Below are 21,059 nucleotides of genomic sequence, written 5' to 3' on the forward strand. Positions count from 1 at the left end.
TACCAACCCGACCCGAGTACCCGAGTTACCCGTCCCAGCCCTTATGCTTATGATATAGTCGTACAATAGACTGCCCTTGGTTGAGATTTCTTACGGTAATGGAAATGAATTGTCAATTTTATTTATTTGTGACAATCGAAAAATATATTTCATGCCTTTGATCATGATGTTTATCAAGTACTGATGTTCCAAAACTTGCTTTATTTTGAATGGATACATTTCTCTTATGTCCTTCTATTCCTAATCAAATATCCATGAGTTAAAGATCTTGGTGTGATATGGCAAATCCTCCTCCACCATTGGTCCCATCCACTCTGGTGTCCACACTGTTATTTCTCTTAACAGTGGATAATAAACCATATCACAGGGAGATATTATCCCATTATTGCTGTCTGTTTCAGCCCTGCTGTTATATATCCCACTAACAGTAAATGGTCATAATATATACCACATATTGTCCACACTATGGAACACTGGACTTTGTCATCCATTCAAATTGCTTTCCATTGAATGATACCTCCTAAGATTTGATATGACAAATATTACACACATTGCTACGTGTAGTATTGGGTGGGGTGATTATATAAGGTTTCAAATTGCTCCAAATTTAGATGCCAAATGTGCATGTAGTGTCAGGTTGTTTGTTGTTTGTTTGTTGCAGCTTTGGACACTAGTCCCAAGCCAAATCTAATTGAATATCTTTTGTCTTGTTAAATGCCTTCCATCTATTTCAATGTCTTTTGTCTAGTTAAGCCGCCACCATGGTCTAGTGGTAGAGCACCCCAGAGAGCGGAAGGTCGGGGTTCGATCCCCGGCCGCGTCATTCCGTCTTTAAAAAATGGTACTTGTTGTTACCCTGTCTGGCGCTCGGCACTAAGGGCTTGAAACAAGGACTGGTCAGCTCGGAGTCAGTATACTGTATCTCAGTGCGCTAGCACTATAAAATTGGCTTCAGTCGGGACTAGTACAAGCAGCCACACACATGTGCATGCATGTCGCAATATAAGTGTAATAATCTTGGATGCGACGTTAAACCATATTTCACCTCACGTCTCGTCTAGTTAAATGTCTTTCAGTGTTGTAAGATCAGCTGATAGTTGAAGTTCATCCATTAAGGTTAAAATCTACCAAAAATTATTGCCAAGATACAAATTTGGTCATGAAGACTGCTAATGACAGAAAAATACCACAGTATCGTTTGCCCTTCAGCAGCGTGTAGGTCTCTGATTGTTATGTATGTTTTGATTTGAAAGCCTAAAAAAAGATTTATCATATAATGTCTAATGTTATCGACGTGATAAATCAATCTGATATACGTGGTATCACAATCTGAAGAATATACAAATGAGGTCGGCTTGCAGGAACTACTTTTAAGTTCCACACATCGATGCAATGCCGTCTTTATCAATTGACTATTGACTAACATTGCCAATATACTTTGATAGGGATTGCCAATGTGTGGGTGATTCTGTAGCCAAACATGGCCGCAAGTCATCTGGCACTATATTATAAACTAGGTTGTTCACTCATACATTCTATTTATACCCGTTTTCTGAAGTTACTTCATTGAGCTAAATTACGTCTTAAAGATCCATTAATTTTAGAATGACACCATATGATACATAGATTAATACCCTTGTTTGTTTCTGTGTCCTAATATAATATATTAGAAAAAAAATGTATTATGCTTGCAATATAAGCTCCTTTTATATTAACAGAATTAATGTATTCCCCTATTAGCAGCTCGTTTCAAAATCAAATTTCTGGGATGTCTGCTTATCAGTGGTTGGAACTAGTTTAGGGGATAGTAGTATATGATAAACACACTCAACACTTGGGACCAGTCTTCAGGTATATAGCACCCATAACAAAATGGGGTTGAAAGGCTTATTTTATGACTGTTGACAGTAGACAAACCTATGTAGTGGACACTTGTCTAGGGTCAAGCATATATTGAAACAGAAGTGCGTGGTCTAGACAACCTGTCGCTACAAATCTTGCTGGACATTTTAAAGTATGCGGCCAGTAGTGTCACATGTCAGAGGTGAGTTTGAAATTGAGGCAGGTGACATTATTTCGCCTTTCAAGTCAGCCAGGTAGCTTTGCCGCGTTCAGGGACACAAGCTTGTGCTAGGCACCTCCACACAACCCAACACAATCTGAAATACCTTCTAGCCTACAATTAATACTGAGAAGTCAGCAGCCATGTTTACTCAAAGACGGGATGGTCACCTTTCAGGCGATGTCAAGAATTTGTCAAGTAAAGATGTGTGCGCTGTCAAAATCTGTTAAATGAATACCTCAATGCCATCTTAGGGCCATCAGCCCCTCCCTGATATGTAGTGAGTTGTCAAGAAGCTACTACCTCCAGGCTTGGGTCAGTGGGCTGCTAGTATACATATCTCACTCACATGCCACTTCTTGTACATTTTAGTAGCTTCAAGAATTTAGTGGCGTCATGCTAGCTCGGTACAGGCCAGGTATTCCGAAATGCCACTGTTGTCTGTGAACTTTTTCGTATAGACTCTACACCTAGTACTATCTACATCAGAAGCCAGCATCCACCATCCTTAGGGACTGGACTGGTCAGTTAAGGTTCAGGGTCTCGTTGTGCATAGCAATCTTAGCACTACGACTGTCATAGCTCAGACTTACGATAGTTGTAGTACTAACTATAAATTCTCTTGCCAGAATGTAGTCCATTGCCTAGACCCAAGAGAATAAATTGAAAAAGGAGTCCAACTCAAGTCAGAATGATTTACAAGTCTAGATTGCCTCAGTTCAGGAAAGTAAGGGTTTTTTTAATTTGTAGATATACACTTCTAAATATGCTAACTTTATTTCTGGTACTAAATGCCATAACAAGGCAATTAAAAGGAGGATAGTCAATTTCTTTCTTTCATGGATAATTTATTTGGCCCAATGTTTGTTGATGCACTGACTTAAAATTAAATTAAAACAAAATAAGTTAAAAAAATAAATGTTTCAAATAACATGGTAAAGAAAAACATCTTTTCACTTTTGAAGTTTTACAATTCGTCACACAGAGACAAAAACCATTAATGTTCACTCATCAGGCCAGCATAGGATTAACTTAATCAGACCATTCAGCATGACAATTACTAGGCATGGAAACTATTCTTGTTTATGCAAAATGGTCTTGTCACAGACAAAAAAAATAAGAAAATAACAAATTACGAGAACGTAAGTCATGTTCACATAAATGTAAATTTGATTTTACCTCATTCTCTTGTTAAACCTAGCGATCAATCATTTGGTCCATGTTTTGAGCATCACTCTTCTTCAATACCTAATGGGAACCATCATTCCGTGAATCTAGTTAATCAATTTCTACATTGAATGCATCTACAAAGACAATCACGTTTAATGAGTTCCTTTATTTAATGACAAGTTGCCATAGGGCAAAATGCAATCAGGTAGACTCATTATCTAAGACAATGCCCATACTTCATTTCGACACTTGATGATTAGGAGAGACGTCCATTATCGCATTCAACTGGTGCAGTCCATTAAAAACACAGGGGAGAAGGAATGCTTTGACACTTCAATGAAACTAGAAAAAGAGTGAATCTCCAACAATCACATTACATATCGGACAAAAGTCAATATTTTCTATGCAGTTTTCTAAAATATTTGCTCCTAGCCGACTACATTACAGCCAATTGCCCACCCCTACTGATCTATTCGTGAGCTAGAACAATATGGCAGAAAGAAATCCATGATTAATTTCAGTCACATGCATACAGACTTTGTTCTGTGCGGTTATTACTAGTCAATGCTTTTGGCCTAATTGGTACTTAATTCCCAGAATGCATCAGCCTGAATCTGTTGGACGGCTGTGCTTGAGACATGTGTTTTAAACGTGATTAGTTTATTACGATTCTTCCAATAGCAAGGACAATTTAATCAGAAAAACAAAGAAAACGAGAATACACAGAAAAGAAATTACTTCGTCCTCTCCTCATTACATTTTTCCGTTTTTCTCTTTGATGCATTCCATTTCCGTGTTTACTCTCAAAATGATAATTATTGAAGCAAACTACAACCAATGTTTGATAAATTTCTTCAAAATGAAATTGCAAAATCTTTCTTTTTTAAAAAAATATCCTGAATTGTTACGGCATTTGTAATTCTTTTTTAACTACGGCAAATCTGAAGATAATTATCTCTAGCTTGAATGTGAAGAGTGAAATATCAACATGCTCATGATCTAATTCAAATATTTCTCGAAGCTGTGTTGAATTCAGTTCCAAGCGTGAAAATGTTCAACACTGTTTAGCTCATTGCAGGGATGTGTGTCAGTCCAAACATTAAGACCACATTCCTATAGAAAGACCAAGACCAACACACAGGGGAACAAATTCATATGTCACGATTAAATATAGACACACGAAATTGGGTGCTGGTTGTCGTCTTTCTTGAAAATTCCAACTAACCATAGGATGGGAATACCTAACAACTGTTTGAGTTACCAGTTAGTCAAATCTCTTTGTCTGAGTAGAGGAATAGCGGAGATGGTGAAGCAAAGAGCACCTGTTGGAACGACGGCAGTCCGACCTGTCCTCGTACACAATCTGGCGCAAATTCCCCTAATGACTATTTGTTCATCTTGCCTTTTGACTTGGAAAACATTTTACGAGTTTATCAAAAAATGTTACGAAAAAGACGAGACCCTACAATTACGCCAAGAAATTTGACTTCAAAAGGAGGTTTGTTTTTACCAAGATTGTAAGGTCTGTTTCAGCACAGCAGAATGTGGAGGCTAAATCCGTAAGTAAACATTTAACAGAACAAATAACTCCTGAATCTATTACCTATTAAATATACAATTTGGGGGAAACGAATGTTCCAGTGGCCTGAATCACTGCAACTTGTTGCACAAAGTTGCATTCCTTAGCCATGCAAACATGTGCTGTATGTTGATTCGGATTGCAAATGCACCGATTATTATCCTTGGTCAGTCAACACAGCCCGTTCTTGTTGGTCTCACTTGGTGGTCTCACTGAAGTGAAGTATCTATGACCTGCATCACTTTAGTTTGTCCGCTCACAGTAGTAAATACGGTTTTATACTGCTTGTCAATATTTTGGTAAAATCATGATTGGGACACCAGAAATGTCTTCAGACAGTTTGAGAATCAAATTTGGACATTCGGCATGAGTAAGCTTTGACGACTAGGCTACCACGCTGACCCATTAGATGGATGTTCTATTAGATGGATATTATATCATTTGGACGATTTCAAAATATCAGCATCACTGCTTTTACCATCAGGCAACCCACCCCTCAAATCAAGGTGACATGTCGGTATATAGAGCAAGATAATACCCACCACACCCACTCATACAACAGGATTGAGCCTGAGATTGAGTGAGTAGGTTGCTAAAGAATTTATACAGTTGGAATCCATTGTGGGCATCCAATCCCCTTCTAGCATGCATGGTGTTCTAGGAACCTTTCTTGACCCTATCTTCAAGCGGACCTCACGATAAAAAGTTGACTATATCTTGGTTGCCATAATCAGACAGTTATCACAGTTTATATTAATGGGCAGGGAATTAAAACCACATATCTCCCTAGATAGAGTGTGATAATAACTGGGCATATTATCAGTAGCTTACACACACACATACTTGTGTGAGCTATCTCCAGGACCATGTCGGGGACACAAGTTCAAAGAAATTGATTATAAATCAACATCGTTAAACATTCAACTGAGCTATGCCAGTGCCTACATGACAAATCGCACAGTCGACTTTCTAATCTATGTTTACAGTTTATGATAAAATATTCCACATGGGAATAGCTGGGATTCCAGCAACACACACATGTTTATTGAAATATTCATGTTGTGTAATGCTCACACTAAATACCTATTAAAAACGGTGACACTGATACACTGCAATGGTGGCCATCACAATCCCTAACACAGTATACCCTACCTACACCTTCAATGAAAATAGTTTTTGAAAGTTTTTGAAAAAAATCTGTTAAAACTATCGTACTGTTTGACCAAGTTTGATGCTGAATGCCATCGACCCTATTTCTGATGGAGTAACAGCCAGACCTGCACTCACCAGGAAGTTTTATAGAAATGACTATCAAGAAATTGTTGTACCAATTTCACGTCTTTGTTTGGTTGGTTGCCACACTCAGCAATAGTTCAGCTATCAATAATAAACTATATCAATAATAAACTCTATCAAGTATTCCAGTGATAAAATATTGACAGCAGAGATCCACATTATTGGGGTTTGAGACACACCATCAAACAAATCACCGAGCCTGACCACCCGATCCATTTGGTCACCTCTTTGACCAGCACAGGTTGCTGGGGACTAGTCTCACTCGGATTCCCCAAAACGTTGTTTGTTCATAACTACTAACCCTCATCAATGCCTTAGTCAAGAAACTTAGTCAATCCATTTGTAATAATTTGATAATGCCGATGTGGAGGAAAGTTATATGCATCACACATGATGCTATGAAATAGATACGTCTGATTAGCTCTCCAAAGGTGTTTCAAATTAATATCATCTGGCCAACACAAATACAGACAGTCAAAGTCTGTGCAAAGAGCTCAAGGGTTGGGGTTTAATCGTGTCTCTAATATATGCATACTTTTGACACCACCAGGTTGTACAATAGGGTGTTAATTAAACAGAGTATTAAACAAGATCTCATATTGTGTTACAAAGCATTAACTGTAACTGTAAATAGCATGTGTGAAAACTCAGGAAAAGGTGTCCAGCTTGTGTCGATCTGTCTCCTGCTATGGATGCTATTGTGGTAGTGTTCAGACCTCATGTTGTGTGGAATGTTTCAGAATACAGACACATTATTGCAAAGGTTCAACGCCACTTTGAATAGCATTTCAATTACAACACAGTAACCCTATGGGGATTCGGGGGTTAGAACAGTTCTGTAGCAACCTACGCTGGTCGTAAGAGGTAACGATTGGTTTGGTTGGTTTGTTGTTTGTTTTACGCCGCACTCAGCAATATTCCAGCTATATGAAGGCGGTCTGTACATAATCAATTCTGGACCAGACAGTCCAGTGATTAATATCATAAGCATAGTTCCTCGCAATTGGGATAGATGACATGCTTCAACCAAGTCAGCAAGCCTGACTACCCGATCCCGTTAGTTGCCTCTTACAACATGCACAGTCACCTTTTACGGCAAGCATGGGTTGCTGAAGACCTATTCTACCCCGGTTCTTCCAAGAGGTGACAAAATGGATCTGGTGGTCAGACTCAGTGACTTGGTTGAGTGTCATCATTATACTCCATGGATCGCAGCTCACAATATCAATCACTGGATTGGTCTTGGTCACTGGTCTAGACTCAATTATTACAGGCTGAGGTCATATTGCTAGAATATTGTCAAGTGCGGCCTTAAACAAAAAAAAACCAGAAATAACATCACAGCATCACTTGTCCACCCTGAGCCACGTGTCCCGAGCCACGCGTGGGTGTGGAGGATAGATGTATTCACCAGAGTGACAAAAATGCATCTGTTAGCAAGGGCTGATATGTTTACTCTTAGTACACTCTTATATGAGACATGAACATCCACGTTAGAAGCGACAAATGGGATCGGGATTGCTGAAATGATTTATGCTTGTCATCGTATCCCCATTGTGTAGATCGATGCTCACAATGTCAATCACTGAATTGTCTTGTCCAGATTTGATTACCGGTATTAACAGACCATCGTCATACATCTGGAATACTGCTGAGTGGGCGTTAAACAGCAAACAAACAAACAAACAAACAAACCCTCATATGTTTGACAAAACTACATATATGAATGTGCTTTAACCTTTACAACAAACAAAATTCAAAGTGAAAGTGTCTTGTACAATGTGACAGCTTGTAACAGAATGCCAAATTAGAAAGAAAACCCACAGCTGCAATACCCACTCAAAGAGCTGATTCAGCAAATGTATAATGGTATGAAGAACCGAAACAGACTGGGACCTAATTCCAGTGGTCACAGGCTAGACCTTTGAAATTTGCGGGCAGCAAGTCTCGTGGGTGCTGCACCTTAATTACTGCAATGTCAAGGTGTGCCACAGGTGAAATGATGCACTTTACCTGCATGTTTCACTCAATCACACCTGCTCGTTAGCATTTCACACCCACAGGTGTTAAACATTACACAAATACCTGGCCAAACTGTCGCAGGTTGCGTGGACATATACACCATTAAGGGTCTGCATCTCTTAAAACTCCTGTATATATGAAGCTTACTCAGGCCATAAGCTTCTCTACCACAGCCCCTACACACACAGTCACCATAAACTTACACTTTTAAGTATGCCCATTTTAGTGAACTCCAGACTTCGATGTGGAATTGCTTTTGCAAGGATTAGGGTATTTTAAAGTGTCACCATATGGTTTTGAAATACGACACATACTATTCTAGACACAAGTATTCATCTGCCTAACAATGGTTATTAGCAACTAACTGGTCCGCTTTTTTCCATTTATTCTAAATGATAATGATTCATAAACAAGCATGTTTATGTTTAGGCCTGTCCGAACTAGCAATATGCAAGCCTGAATGCTATTAATTACGCGGAATTCTAACAAAACACCCATTTCAATTACGATCAAATGATAGATAAATCCAATTATATTGATGGAACCTTAAAATCATAAGGTTAAAACCAAAATAAGAAAAGGAAACAAATCAATAACAAAATGTGCAAAATAATTGTTTATTTTATTCATAAATTTATAATAGTATTAATTTTAGGCAGGAGCTGTCATGTTTGTTTGTTTGTTTGTTTGTTTGTTTGTATGTTTGTTTGTTTTTTGTCTTACACTACACTCACCAATATTCCAGCTGTCAGTAAGCAAGTCTTGACCAGAAAATCAAATGATTGACATCATGAGCATCAATCTTTGCAACTAGGATGTAGTGACATGCATCAACCAAGTCAGCGAGCATCACTATCCGGTCCCATCAATCGCCTCTGATGACAAGTTTGGGGAGACAAGTGGAGATTTTACGCAGGAGCTGTATTGTAAGGTAGGGGTGGGGGTGGGGTGGTGGTGGGTGGCATCCGAGGACCTACCTTTGCCATTTGTGCCTGGATGCCCTGACTCTGGAGCGTCTGGACTGCCGCCTCAGCCGCTTGTGGAGACTCAAAGTCTACGAACCCATACCCTGAAAGTCACAAAAAAGCAATGTTTAGACACAACAGTCAAACAATGTTAGAGTTGCCTCACATCAGTGAGTTGAGTTTAATGCTGCAAAGAGCACAGGTATGGTGCAGAAAAACCCAAAAACATAATCAGAGCAACTGGGATCTGAACCCATGATCACAGGTTCCTGGCACGCCAAAGGGACACAACTCTGTAACAAAAGGGGCACAAAAGTTTTTGATTAATGTCTGGTTCACATTCCCCTGATAAAATGCAACCCTACTGAGAAGTGATCTAGCACTGTTGCAATCCTGTGTTGTAGGCAGGTATGGAAGATTTGTTACTGATAGCACAAAGGTCTCCGTGTGCTTGTGGGCCCTGATCAATATAGACAGGTTGTATCTGTTCACACAAACAAAAACCTTGTAACCTCTATCGTTTCCGAGTGAATGCATATTCCATAAGTAATACCTATCTGAATATAAATCCCTAGCCAGCAATGTCATTGTGAGCCAAGTTGCTTTTTCAGAACCAAGTCAATTCAAACCAGGAACTGACAGAAAGCAAATCATTAACTTCAAAAAGTTTCTAAAATTTGAATAGAAAGCCAAAAGTTACTTTCAAAACATTTTATCACCCCTTAAAACTTAAATTTCCTGTTTTATAAATGGTCCAAGATTCAAGGGAGTCTACAAATCGGTTTCATTCTGGGCATATACAAAATGGAAACATGTCAACACCAGCATTTGTCTGAGAAAAAAATATTCACACATGTGTTTTTAAACATGTGCCTAATCAATAAAAAGAAACAAATTGGTGAAGTGTCAATAAGATCAACTATCCTTCTTTTATTAACTTTAAATGCATGTAGTTTAAATGAACTATTTGAATTCAAAATGCAAATTTTGTTCTGGAATCTCATACAAAACTTTAACAGCCTTCTTAATGAGACAACTTTGAATGAAACGAAACGCTCTAACTGTTCAATCAGCTAATTTGCTAACTTAATTTCGCATCATTCTTTCCATAAGAAGTTGAAATCTCCTAAACTACATCTAATCTGGGATAGGGGGATGTACCTTTTCACACGGCCTTGACATTGCTGTATGAAAGACGTCGTAGCTTTCTAATCCCCAATGGTTTACTCAATTAGAAACTTTCCATGAGATACGGAAACTCCACACTACTCAAGATTTATTTGCAACTTGTGAATAACTGACTGGAAAAACGTCTTCTGGTACGCGTCATTAGCATTTTGATGAGTTTCAATGAGACACATGAATTCTGAAATCAGGGTGGAATATGCAAGATGGCCATTGCAGCTGCAGGGCGCAGGACGAATAAGATAACGCTGGTGCGTCTGCATTGAGCACATGTAGAACAGTTTACGGTGATAATCCCCAGATAGAAATTATTATCTTTACGAGTCTTCAGCTCTACCATTGATGTAATCAGCCTGATTTACCGCTACACAAATTTAGCTCCAAAGCTTGACGGTAAACCATCAAGCATGTCAATCGATTCAAGACGACGCTTTTTGTAATCATCTCCTTAAACTAAACTCTGTTTTTCTTAATCACTGTATTGCCTTGACTACAAAGAGTGTTGCAATCTACTGCAATTTTGTCTGGTAAAAAAATCAATGAAGAGGGCTCAATATTAACATCACGGATGAAAAAACCAAAACTTTTGAATATCGACTGTCATTCCTTTCAACTCGTTTAACTTGTCAAAACAGAATAGTTAATTCTTTGATGGCCTATTCATAGAGTAAGGAATCCTTTTCAATCAATGAGCTGTCACTGTGAAGATTGGTGTCATATTAATGTTGGCGTGATTATGTTATCACACAAATATTTCATGATAGTATTCTGAGTTTATTCATCAGTGTCCTGGTACGCAAGAGACTAATCCATAAACGTCTTAGATCTTGCATGCATCATCTGCTACTTACATGGATGTAATGAAATTATGTGTCCCCATTCTCCACACAGGGAAGAAACACAGCAAGCAGTGCTGAGAGTTTACAGACCATGGATACGACTTATAACAAGCTCAGAATATCTCTGAACAAGACTTGGAATCAACTGAGGTGTGAGAAATTAATTTTCTTTCTCAAGGGCAACTTACAGAACCTGAGACCAAAACAATGAAATACCAAAACAGTTTTAGAAAGGAAACAAAGACGTTCTTCAATCACAAAAATAACGTGTCTAAATAACAGGATCTGGAGGTATTCTTTCAACCATAAAAATAGACAATTAACTGACATGTTTATCCATAGTCGTGGGTGACGGGCTATCAAGGGAGGTGTGACGAGTTCACATGGGCCTGCGGACGGTAGTCGGAGGAAGGTGTCAACGCTACAGCGGCAGGTATTATCGGAGCCCTGACGAAGGCTGCCACGCTCTTACAGGAACAAATCTTTTGTGCTCAGTCAGGAAAGCAGTTCTTGGAGATTGTAAAGCACCCAAGGTGTGAACGGTCCTTCAAGTCAGTTGGGAACATGAGCTGAATATAAGTAGCTGATTCATCACCCTGTGTACCATAGACAGCTGAGATGGGGGGTACTGGTGCAGTTGCCATGGTTACAATGTAATCTCCATCTTCATGTTCGAAGATCGCTGGAATCATTTCATATCAGCTGCATGTTCATTTCTTTCATGTTAATATGTCTTCATTCCTGTCTTATTATGTGTCTAATAATGCTGTAATAAATATGTTGCCGTAGCAACTTATTCTCTGGTCAGGTTGTGTTTGTTCACATCCACATTTCAACGTGTTTTACTTATTTACTCTGGGATCTGGTGGCCCAGTCGTCTAAGGCGCCTCAACTCACTGTTCAGAGTTGCGTCCCTTGGTGATGCCAGAAAGCTATTATTGTGATTATGTTTCTAGGTTTGTCAGCACCATACCCATGCTCATGGGTTTCACAAAAGTGGTTAACGTCTAAGACATGCATCAATTCAGAATTTCCTCCCACATTAAGCTGGCATGCCGTGATATACTGGGAATACTGTTCAAAGCTCTTTAAACCCAACTCACTTAGTTACACATTACTTATTTTCTGTCAATTAATACTGCCATTTGTCTGTCCATGCCATGGTTTCCCAACCAATACATCGTCTAGTCAGGCTGTCAACGTCCTATCATCCACTTACCAGGCCATCTTCCAGCCTTGGTTTGGAAACAGATGTTTAATTGGGGATTTCCTGGCAGAAAGCAGTGAGGTAGATAAAAATTGTAACAATATCAAGAGAAGAGATGAGTACAGCTTTGCCTTATCAGCCATTTTGCATCTATTCCCTACCAATCTCATTAAAATTTTAACAACCTTAAAGGGAAATAAGTGAATTAAAGTCAAATTTTTATTAAAAATAAAATAAAATTATCAGCTGATTGCCTTGATAAAACCGATCTGCTTTGAGACCCTCAAAGCACCCACCAACATTTCATGTTCTAGATTTTCAGTGGTCAGTGCCCCATGACCTTAATCTCGTTAATCCCTCACACCCAGGCCAGGTGTACCCACGTCCACCTGGGTTCTTAAACTTCTCGATCACAGGCACCCTTCACGACCCCGGTCACAAACTGTTTATTTCTCTCCTTCCTGTAAATTAAGCGACACCTTTCTTGCTTCATGTAGCGACAACCAACGAGTTTATTAGAGGCCCAGTACCAAGGCACTACCTGCCTACTAAGAGACTCGACCGTCCAGGTAGATCGTTTATACAGGTGTGTCCAGGTAGACCAGGTAACTAAACACACTCAGGTAATGCAAACACAGCGACACTATTGTTCACACGGATAACTGAATGCTACGAAATTCAATTATTTTTTCAAGCCGTTGCTCAAATTAGATTTTCTACCTTTTCACAACAGATCATTATTTAGTTAATTCAACAGTGTAGAAATAAAGTGACACACATTATTTTCTTACACACACAAAAGTGTCTTACTCGAGAAAGAATTACAATCTCTGTTCAAGGGTTACTTATTAATTTGCTTTTGAGCTGATGTGGTTGAAACCACAAGGGCTAACCCATGCCGTAAGCGATACACATATGGCCAACAAGAGATGGACTGTTAACACTGCAAGCTTTCTCATTGGGGAAACAGTTGTTTAAGCATGGGCAGATATAATCACAAGTTTTAGCTGGAATGATAAACAAATTATGAAACCCAACTTGTAACTGTGAACAATACTACATACTATATCCTCCAGTGGTCAGAATGTGCTCGAATCTGAGCAGAGATTTTGGAGTTTCAAGTTACAAAATGACATTCCATTAACAGGCTCAGTGCTGGTCCTTATGCAGAGAGGGCTGGGGATGACTTATTTTGAAGACATTTAATGGAGATAATATTACCAAGCAAAAGCCACTGTGTTACAAAGTATACATTTCTGACTTAGAACCATTGAAATTAAATTTGTAAATTGTCCATCTTATCTGCTTATCATTGTTGGCTTTGTACATTCATCACAGTTTGTGTTGTGTAAACATCATAATATATATACTGTACTCTATGCACTTACTAGGCATTCACCTGATCAAGGAGAAAGATGTAGCTCTGAAACGTTGTTCAAGAATAAAAGAAGTTGCTATCCATAAAAAGAGTGTCATGTATTCATGCTTTCCCTGTTTAAAGAAACAATGAGCTGATATTTATCGTCAGTATATTTCATGTTTTTTCCTTGAAACTAACTCCTTGGATTATTTGATGTTAATTTTTTTTCAATATTTCCTGACTATTTCTTTGTCTACAAAAACTTCCACAAACGTCTCTGGTTTTTCAGAGCCACCTAGAGCCATGAGGAACATGTTTGGATTTTATTTTTTTAATAAACGTCTCCAAAAACATAGTTTCCACCTGTTTTGACATCACTGACTTTGCACAAACCTCTGTTGTTGATACGTCCATAAAGAAAAGATAAACAACATTTTCCGCCATGTTTTCAAGTCAGGAATGTTGATGAATTTCCGAGATTTAGACTTTCCAAGACAACAAGAGACAAGACTTATCAAGCAGCCATGCTCAGTTTCTAAAACAAAATTCTTCTCTTGTAACCCTTGTCAGTATTTCCACATTAAGACCGGGGGCTAAATCAATGTCACAGAGGCATCATGGGTAATCAAATCACTTGCTGCAGAACTGCAACACAATTTGGATGTCGGCCATTATGATCATCATGCTCTAAGACTTACTGCTGCACCAGGAATACACTGAGCCTCATTTCGCCTAGACTTGCACAAGTCTTTTAGGCGAAAATTATTAGTTTAAATCATAATTTCCAGATAATATAAATGATAAGAAGACATTGTTCCTAAAAATTACTGGGACTTGCCTATTATACGGATATAATTACCGTGGACTTTTCATTCAGTACAGTCTTGAGTGAGTTTGGTTTTAAGCCGCTTTTAGCAATATTCCAGCAATATCACAGCCGGGGACACCAGAAATGGGCCAGTACAGCCTTGAAGCAAGGCTACATTTCATCTTGCTATGTCCTTAAGTCTTAAAGGCTTGGATATCAATTAAAATGTCTTTCCATGCATTCTTATTGCTACTACTGGGAGAAATATATGACAGATTGATTTGTGATTAAAATGTTATTGAACAGGGCTCTTACCTTTGCATTTATTTGTGTTCTGATCGATTATTGCTTTTGTTGATGTAATTTTTCCAAACCTGCAAGAAAGAAAACAATGAGTTAGAGAAAAAGCAACAATCAAGTGTGTACATGTATGGATAAAGATCCCCACCCCCATACAAGCTCAAGATTTACTATGTGAAAGAGCAAACACTGAGATGCCCCACACCTATACAACATCAAGACATAGCAAAGACTGAGCTTGCATGACAACTAATTATTACAACAAATAGTATCAAGACAACAAAACAGTAAACTTGTCTTCACATCATCATCATCTTCGTCACTGTCGTCATCATTACAAACAAGATAATTAATAACAAAACTTACTTGAAGTGACACAACCAATAGTATCTGAAAACTTGCTTGATGTTTTTGTTATGAAATCACATGACCAGGGCCTCTTTCTACAAATTTATCTCATTCCATAGACTTTCCTCCTATATTAAGCTGACACACGGGGATATATCTGCAATACTGTCCAAAGTGGCACTAAACTCAACTCACTCACTCACTCAGTCACACATAGACATAACACTAAGGCAAATCTCTCAGTCCAGTGACTCAAGAACTACAACACCTAACACCAGGGCCCACTTGCACAAAGCGATCTTAGTGCTACGACTATTGTAAGCCTTTGTTAAAGTATGGGAGTTACGATCATCTTAACGCAAAGATCGCTTTGTGCAAGTGGGCCCAGAAGAGTTCTTCTTTTAAGTATCATTTCAGTGTATGAGTGAGTGAGTGAGTATGGTTTTACGCCGCTTTTAGCAATATTCCAGCAATATCACGGCGGGGGACACCAGAAATGGGCTTCACACATTGTACCCATGTCGGGAATCGAACCTGGGTCTTCGGCGTGACGAGCGAACGCTTTAACCACTAGGCTACCCGACCGCCCCTTTTCAGTGTATGAAGTGCTTTACTGAACAATATGGACTTACTGCAAATGAATAAAAAAAATTACAAGATGGCTTTGAGTTTATGAATATCTGATCAAACGCTTAAAATGAATCCAAACAATCCCACAATTCTTTGAACCTCTATCCTATACTTTCTACATTACTGGGATTTCACAATCTCTTCTCTGAAACATGTTTGTCAGATAGTTTTTACAAACTTGTTACAAATATCATTTATTAAATGTTGGGTACGACATGGTCCTATTTCTATGGAGGCTAAGTCAAACCAGTCATGCAACTGCCAGATACACGACTGGCCATGCATGACATTATTCTCAATCAAAAGTCACTAAGCGCGGACAATAGCGTCTCATCCCTTCTATGGAAGCTACCCCATCCCGGGTTGCCTTGAAAGCACAAATGCCTTATTATAAGCCGACAAACACAATTTCACGCAGCCCAGCGAAAGAATGAATCGTGAATAAATTCAGTCGCAGGGAACATTAATCTAGGCTGCCTAAATTTCCATTTGACTGATATATTTAATTAATGTCATCAGATTCAGAACAGCTTGATTGAATCTCAAAGCTCTTTAAAATATTTACAAACAGAATGCTTTCATATTTCATTCTGATATGATATCTGTAATGACTGACAAGTTTTGAGCTCAACAATCCGTGGCAACTGGAGCACAGCAGGCTCCCCGAGAGAGACGAGGCCGAGATGCTTCGTTACAATGTGTTCACTAAACCAGTCTTTCAACACTCACTACTGTTCTTTTCCATCCAGGCGTTCACACATGATGTTCCCCACCATTCTATCTTATCTGACACTAACACAATGACCTCTGTCAACATTTTATGAAATTCCACTTTAAATTGTATCCACGCCCTGAATTCTTTATTGTTTGTGTCTTTTGTTTGGAGAAGTAGTTTAGCCAAGCAGTCTACATACTGTTTATAAACCAAGGCCATGACTTGTCGCTGTTTGTAAGTAAAATCTTGACTTTTGAACATGAAAGTTATTACTGTAATCACTCTCCAATGTGTAAGAGAGGCAATAAAACGCAGCACATCTGCATTCAACTGAACAGTAAGTCTCGGAATGTTTTGAATGCCATTAAAATAAACCACTTCATATTATATTAGCCTCCAAATAACTTGGCAAAGAAAAATTCTTGGGTTAAAAGTGACAACCCAAGTTGCCATAAAATCCTCACCCTACCCTTGTCGACGCAGGGAGTTTTTTCTTTACGTGTACAATTCTAAACATGTTATTAACAGCTTATTTAAAACCCTAAACAGCAGCTTCCAGATATTTATCCAGCAATGTACAGGTTATAATCTAAACTCAGATTAGGGACAGATTCAAAGAAAATGGGGGCGGTCGGGTAGCCTAGTAGTTAAAGCGTTAGCTCGTCACGCCGAAGACCCAGGTTCAATTCCCGACATGGGTACAATGTGTGAAGCCCATTTCTGGTGTCCCCCGCCGTGATATTGCTGGAATATTGCTAAAAGCGGCGTAAAACCATACTCATTCACTCACTCACTCAAAGAAAATAAAACTGCTAACCTTATACAAATGCCTTCACATGCTAACTTAATGTGTCAGTGGAAAGACTATGTCATAAAGCAAGTGTTTGTGACGTTACCACCAATGCTTCGCTGGCCTTGTTCCATACCACCTCAAATATACTACTCAAAAGATGTGAAGGAACACCTGATTCTTTCATATTACTATAGTTCATATGTCATACAATGACAAATTATATCTATGACAGATTAACAATAGCAATATGAAAGAATTGGTTGGAGATAACGATATCATAAGGACATCCCTCCCCAAATGTAATACTCAGCAAAACAACTTTTCTACCTAAAGATTCTGATTTGATCAAATATACTACTCAAATAAAGTTAAACAACACCTAATTCTTTCATATTACTTTAGTTGCCAGAGAATCGGGTGTTCTTTAACTTTTTTTGAGTAGTATACACCAAAAGGCACACAGAAAGTTACAGTTCTGAATGTAGATCTAAGTTGAACTCTTTATTTTGATTGGTTGCTGATATTAAGCTCATGAGCTGTGTCATGGTTTATTCTCCCTGAAGTGTTTTCTTGTACGATAAACAACTCCCACTCATCGTTTACATATTAAATACAGATATAATACCCTGGATGAAAGAGGATGGGTCTGCATATGAGATTTAAAACCACGTAACAAAGGCATATATAATGATCAAGTTTAAGTTCTTTCAAGAAGCTGAAAAAACTCTCCATCCCCTGAAGGTGTGATGTTTTCACTCTACAGCAATTCAGTAGCACAGTGCATTAACTACTATTAGATAACTCAAATAAAGTGATCCTTTAAATGGAAAGCTTTGACGAAAAGGATAATTCTAGTACAAACTGACTCTAAATGGAATGTTTCGTCAATAGGACAAATTCAAACTGCACCCTTAAATGTAGTTTGATTGCCTTGGTTGTGTGCTACGTGTACTTAGTGACTTGGTCTGACAATGTGTGACTTTGTATGACTAACAATCGCTGCTCTTGTTTGAATACTATGTTCAAAGAGCAATAATCCGGAAAATCGTACTAAAATTACATCTTGAACAATTTTACCGATTTAAACTCGGCTGAATGCCTGCCTACTCCACGCACATTCCTACTTTGTGCAGCTTGGTAAACAATTATTCAGCCTGTGTATTGACAAGATAGATTTAGGAATTGTGGGTGCATACGAGTCAGTGTTACCAAGCTAAATCACCTGTATAATACTGTATAGTACTTTGATTTGGGCCCTTGAAGATCCAGGGTAGAATTGGTCTTCAGCAACCCATGCTTGCCGTAAAAGGTGACTATGCTTGTCGTAAGAGGCGACTAACGGGATCGGGTGGTCAGGCTCGCTGACTTGAATGACGCATGTCATTGTATCCCAATTATGTAGATCGATACTCATGATATCAATCATTGGATTGTCTGGTTCAGACTCGATTATTTACAGATTGCCGTCATATAGCTGGAATATTGCTGAGTGCGGCATAAAACAGCAACAACAACAGAAAACAAAAAAAACCTTGGATTTTACCTCATTACAAGACTCAAATACAGGTGATGCACATAAAATGTCCAAAACAATATCTGATATAACTTCATTATGTAATCTCATTATTTTTAGGTAACGTCAGGTAAATTATTAGGAGTCATGTTAATGTTGAATAAGTTCGTAAAGTTGAATGATTCTTTGTAATATCTGAAATCCAGCACAGCCATTAAGGTTCAACGTGAACCATCTCTTACAATTGACTTGCCCTTGCATATGTTTGTGATGACTGCAAATTAGTGGGGCAGGATATGCTAACCTTTTTGCAAACAACTGTTATCTTCACTGTTTGACTGTGATTCAAAAGCACATTCTCAGAATTGTACAATAGACTCCACTTTTAGCAGAGATTTCATATAAAATTGGAAATTGTTTTGTCACTGTCAAAACCAGCAACCATGCACTGGTGTTACTTCATACGACAGTCCTCAAAATACCCTATAAACAACATCAACCCTTATGTCAGATCTCAACCTAACACCTAACCATATCATGGAGGGACATACATACACCGATCCAGATTGAGGTCCAGGCGGTCTGGATATTTTGGACCCCTCCCTTTTCAAAATGCTGGATCCGCCCTTGACATATATATCAACAGGACAAAAAACCCACTAGATCAGCACTCAGCAAAAGAAAATCTAAAGAAATTGTTTGGAAAATCAAAACCCTGATTTAAGGTTGGCATGTACAGACTCCATAGTACCCACTTGATGTCCCAATTATGTTTTTCTTGCCGATGTCCCCATAATACACTTATCATACAACCATGTCAACAAGATTTCTAATAACTAGATGGCAAAATCATAAGAAGGCCATATTCACAAAAATAGTTACATTTCATTATGTGTTACTTCAACCATGGCATACCCTCATTGGCCATGTCAGGTACTCAAGGCCAGAACTCTTCAATGTCAGTTAATGAACCCCCCTGACTCTTTATAAAGCCCAAACATCTTCCATTCATGCTCTCGTCCATTCAACCCTCCACTTTCTTTGGATGACCTGCTATGCACTAGGCCCGCTCTGCTTCACTGTCAAGGGTTGTGATTTTGTACAAACATGAATAAATCACAAATTCCTTGTACTCATTCAACCAAATCAATTTTGTCATTCGTCTATTTTATCAAACTACATACATTGTGATTTAGAAAGGTCAAAATTGCACATCAAGTCAATATTGCATTATAAAAAAACACAAATTATGTACTCAGATCTTATAATGAACATCCACACAATTCATACCTCATTTAGATACTGTGAAGAAGCAAAAGTTACAGCGTACCAAATTTAAGCGACAAAACCCTTTCCATAATCAAAAGAAATTTCTGCTAAAAGCAAAATCCAATGTACGATTCCGACTATATCAAAAGCATGAAATATGAACCACAATCAATTAGGGAAATTAATAATAATGAACCTTAACCAACACCACTCCTCATAGCAAACAAATCTACAAATGATTTCAATTGCTATATCTTATTCATAACTACATTCTCAGAATCAAATCAAAATGGCTGACCACAAACCCTTCGTCCTGACAACAGAGAAAGGGTTACACTCTGTTCTTTACAGTCTGATGCTCTCCGAAATGGCTATTACTGCCTGGGAGGCGCTAGAGGTTACGTCAGTGCTAACAGATTTAATGCCAGCTTAATGGCATAATAATAGGCAATCTCTGGCATACAAGGACATTCAATAGCCGTACCTGGTTAAGTCCACAAATCACTGTATCATGGAGACACTTGAATAGATGACCAGTCATCTTGTTGCATATGCTTAGGGAGTGTTTTTGTATCAAGTTCTGGCTTGTGCCACCAATTTCAGTCAGGAAATTTTATGCCCTAACCAGTAGGACAAAAGTTCACATGTCAAATAAAGAATGATTGTAATTGCCTGTCGAAGTAATAAACCATCTTTCAATTTTCCTTTTCTGACAAAAATGGACTTTTTCTTTTCCTTCATAGGATTTTCTTCCAAAATTAGAAATAAGTATTTGAAATAAAAGTTCACCGAACGTGAAACACAGGATTAAGGTCGAACGCTTTTTCAGATTGAAGTAGCTTCTATTGATCAGTTTGTGAGTGAAATCTACATTAATGTTTTTCTTTCAAATCCAAAAATCTGAGTGTTCATATAAAAGCTGGGAAAATTTGAAACTGAACAAATACTTATATGCTCTATCTTAAATCAACGTCAGTTCTTTCATCAACAAGAAACAA

At 38.3% G+C, this 21,059-nt stretch overlaps 1 protein-coding gene across 9 annotated transcripts in view; it reads right to left on the minus strand.

The window, feature by feature from the left end:
* Window positions 1-21,059, minus strand: part of LOC139464938 (RNA-binding motif, single-stranded-interacting protein 3-like) — a 331,624-nt gene that overhangs the window by 31,002 nt on the left and 279,563 nt on the right. For all 9 annotated transcript variants that reach the window (XM_071246549.1, XM_071246548.1, XM_071246547.1 and 6 more), the window contains 2 exons: window positions 14,809-14,867; window positions 9,107-9,198 (listed from right to left, as the gene is read on the minus strand). In XM_071246549.1, coding sequence (XP_071102650.1) covers window positions 9,107-9,198; window positions 14,809-14,867 — 151 coding nt within the window. The remainder of the gene's footprint in view (window positions 1-9,106; window positions 9,199-14,808; window positions 14,868-21,059) is intronic.

This window comes from Haliotis cracherodii, unplaced genomic scaffold, assembly GCF_022045235.1.
Source record: "Haliotis cracherodii isolate W230 unplaced genomic scaffold, xgHalCrac1.p SCAF_17, whole genome shotgun sequence".
NCBI classification, from domain to species: Eukaryota; Metazoa; Mollusca; class Gastropoda; order Lepetellida; family Haliotidae; genus Haliotis; species Haliotis cracherodii.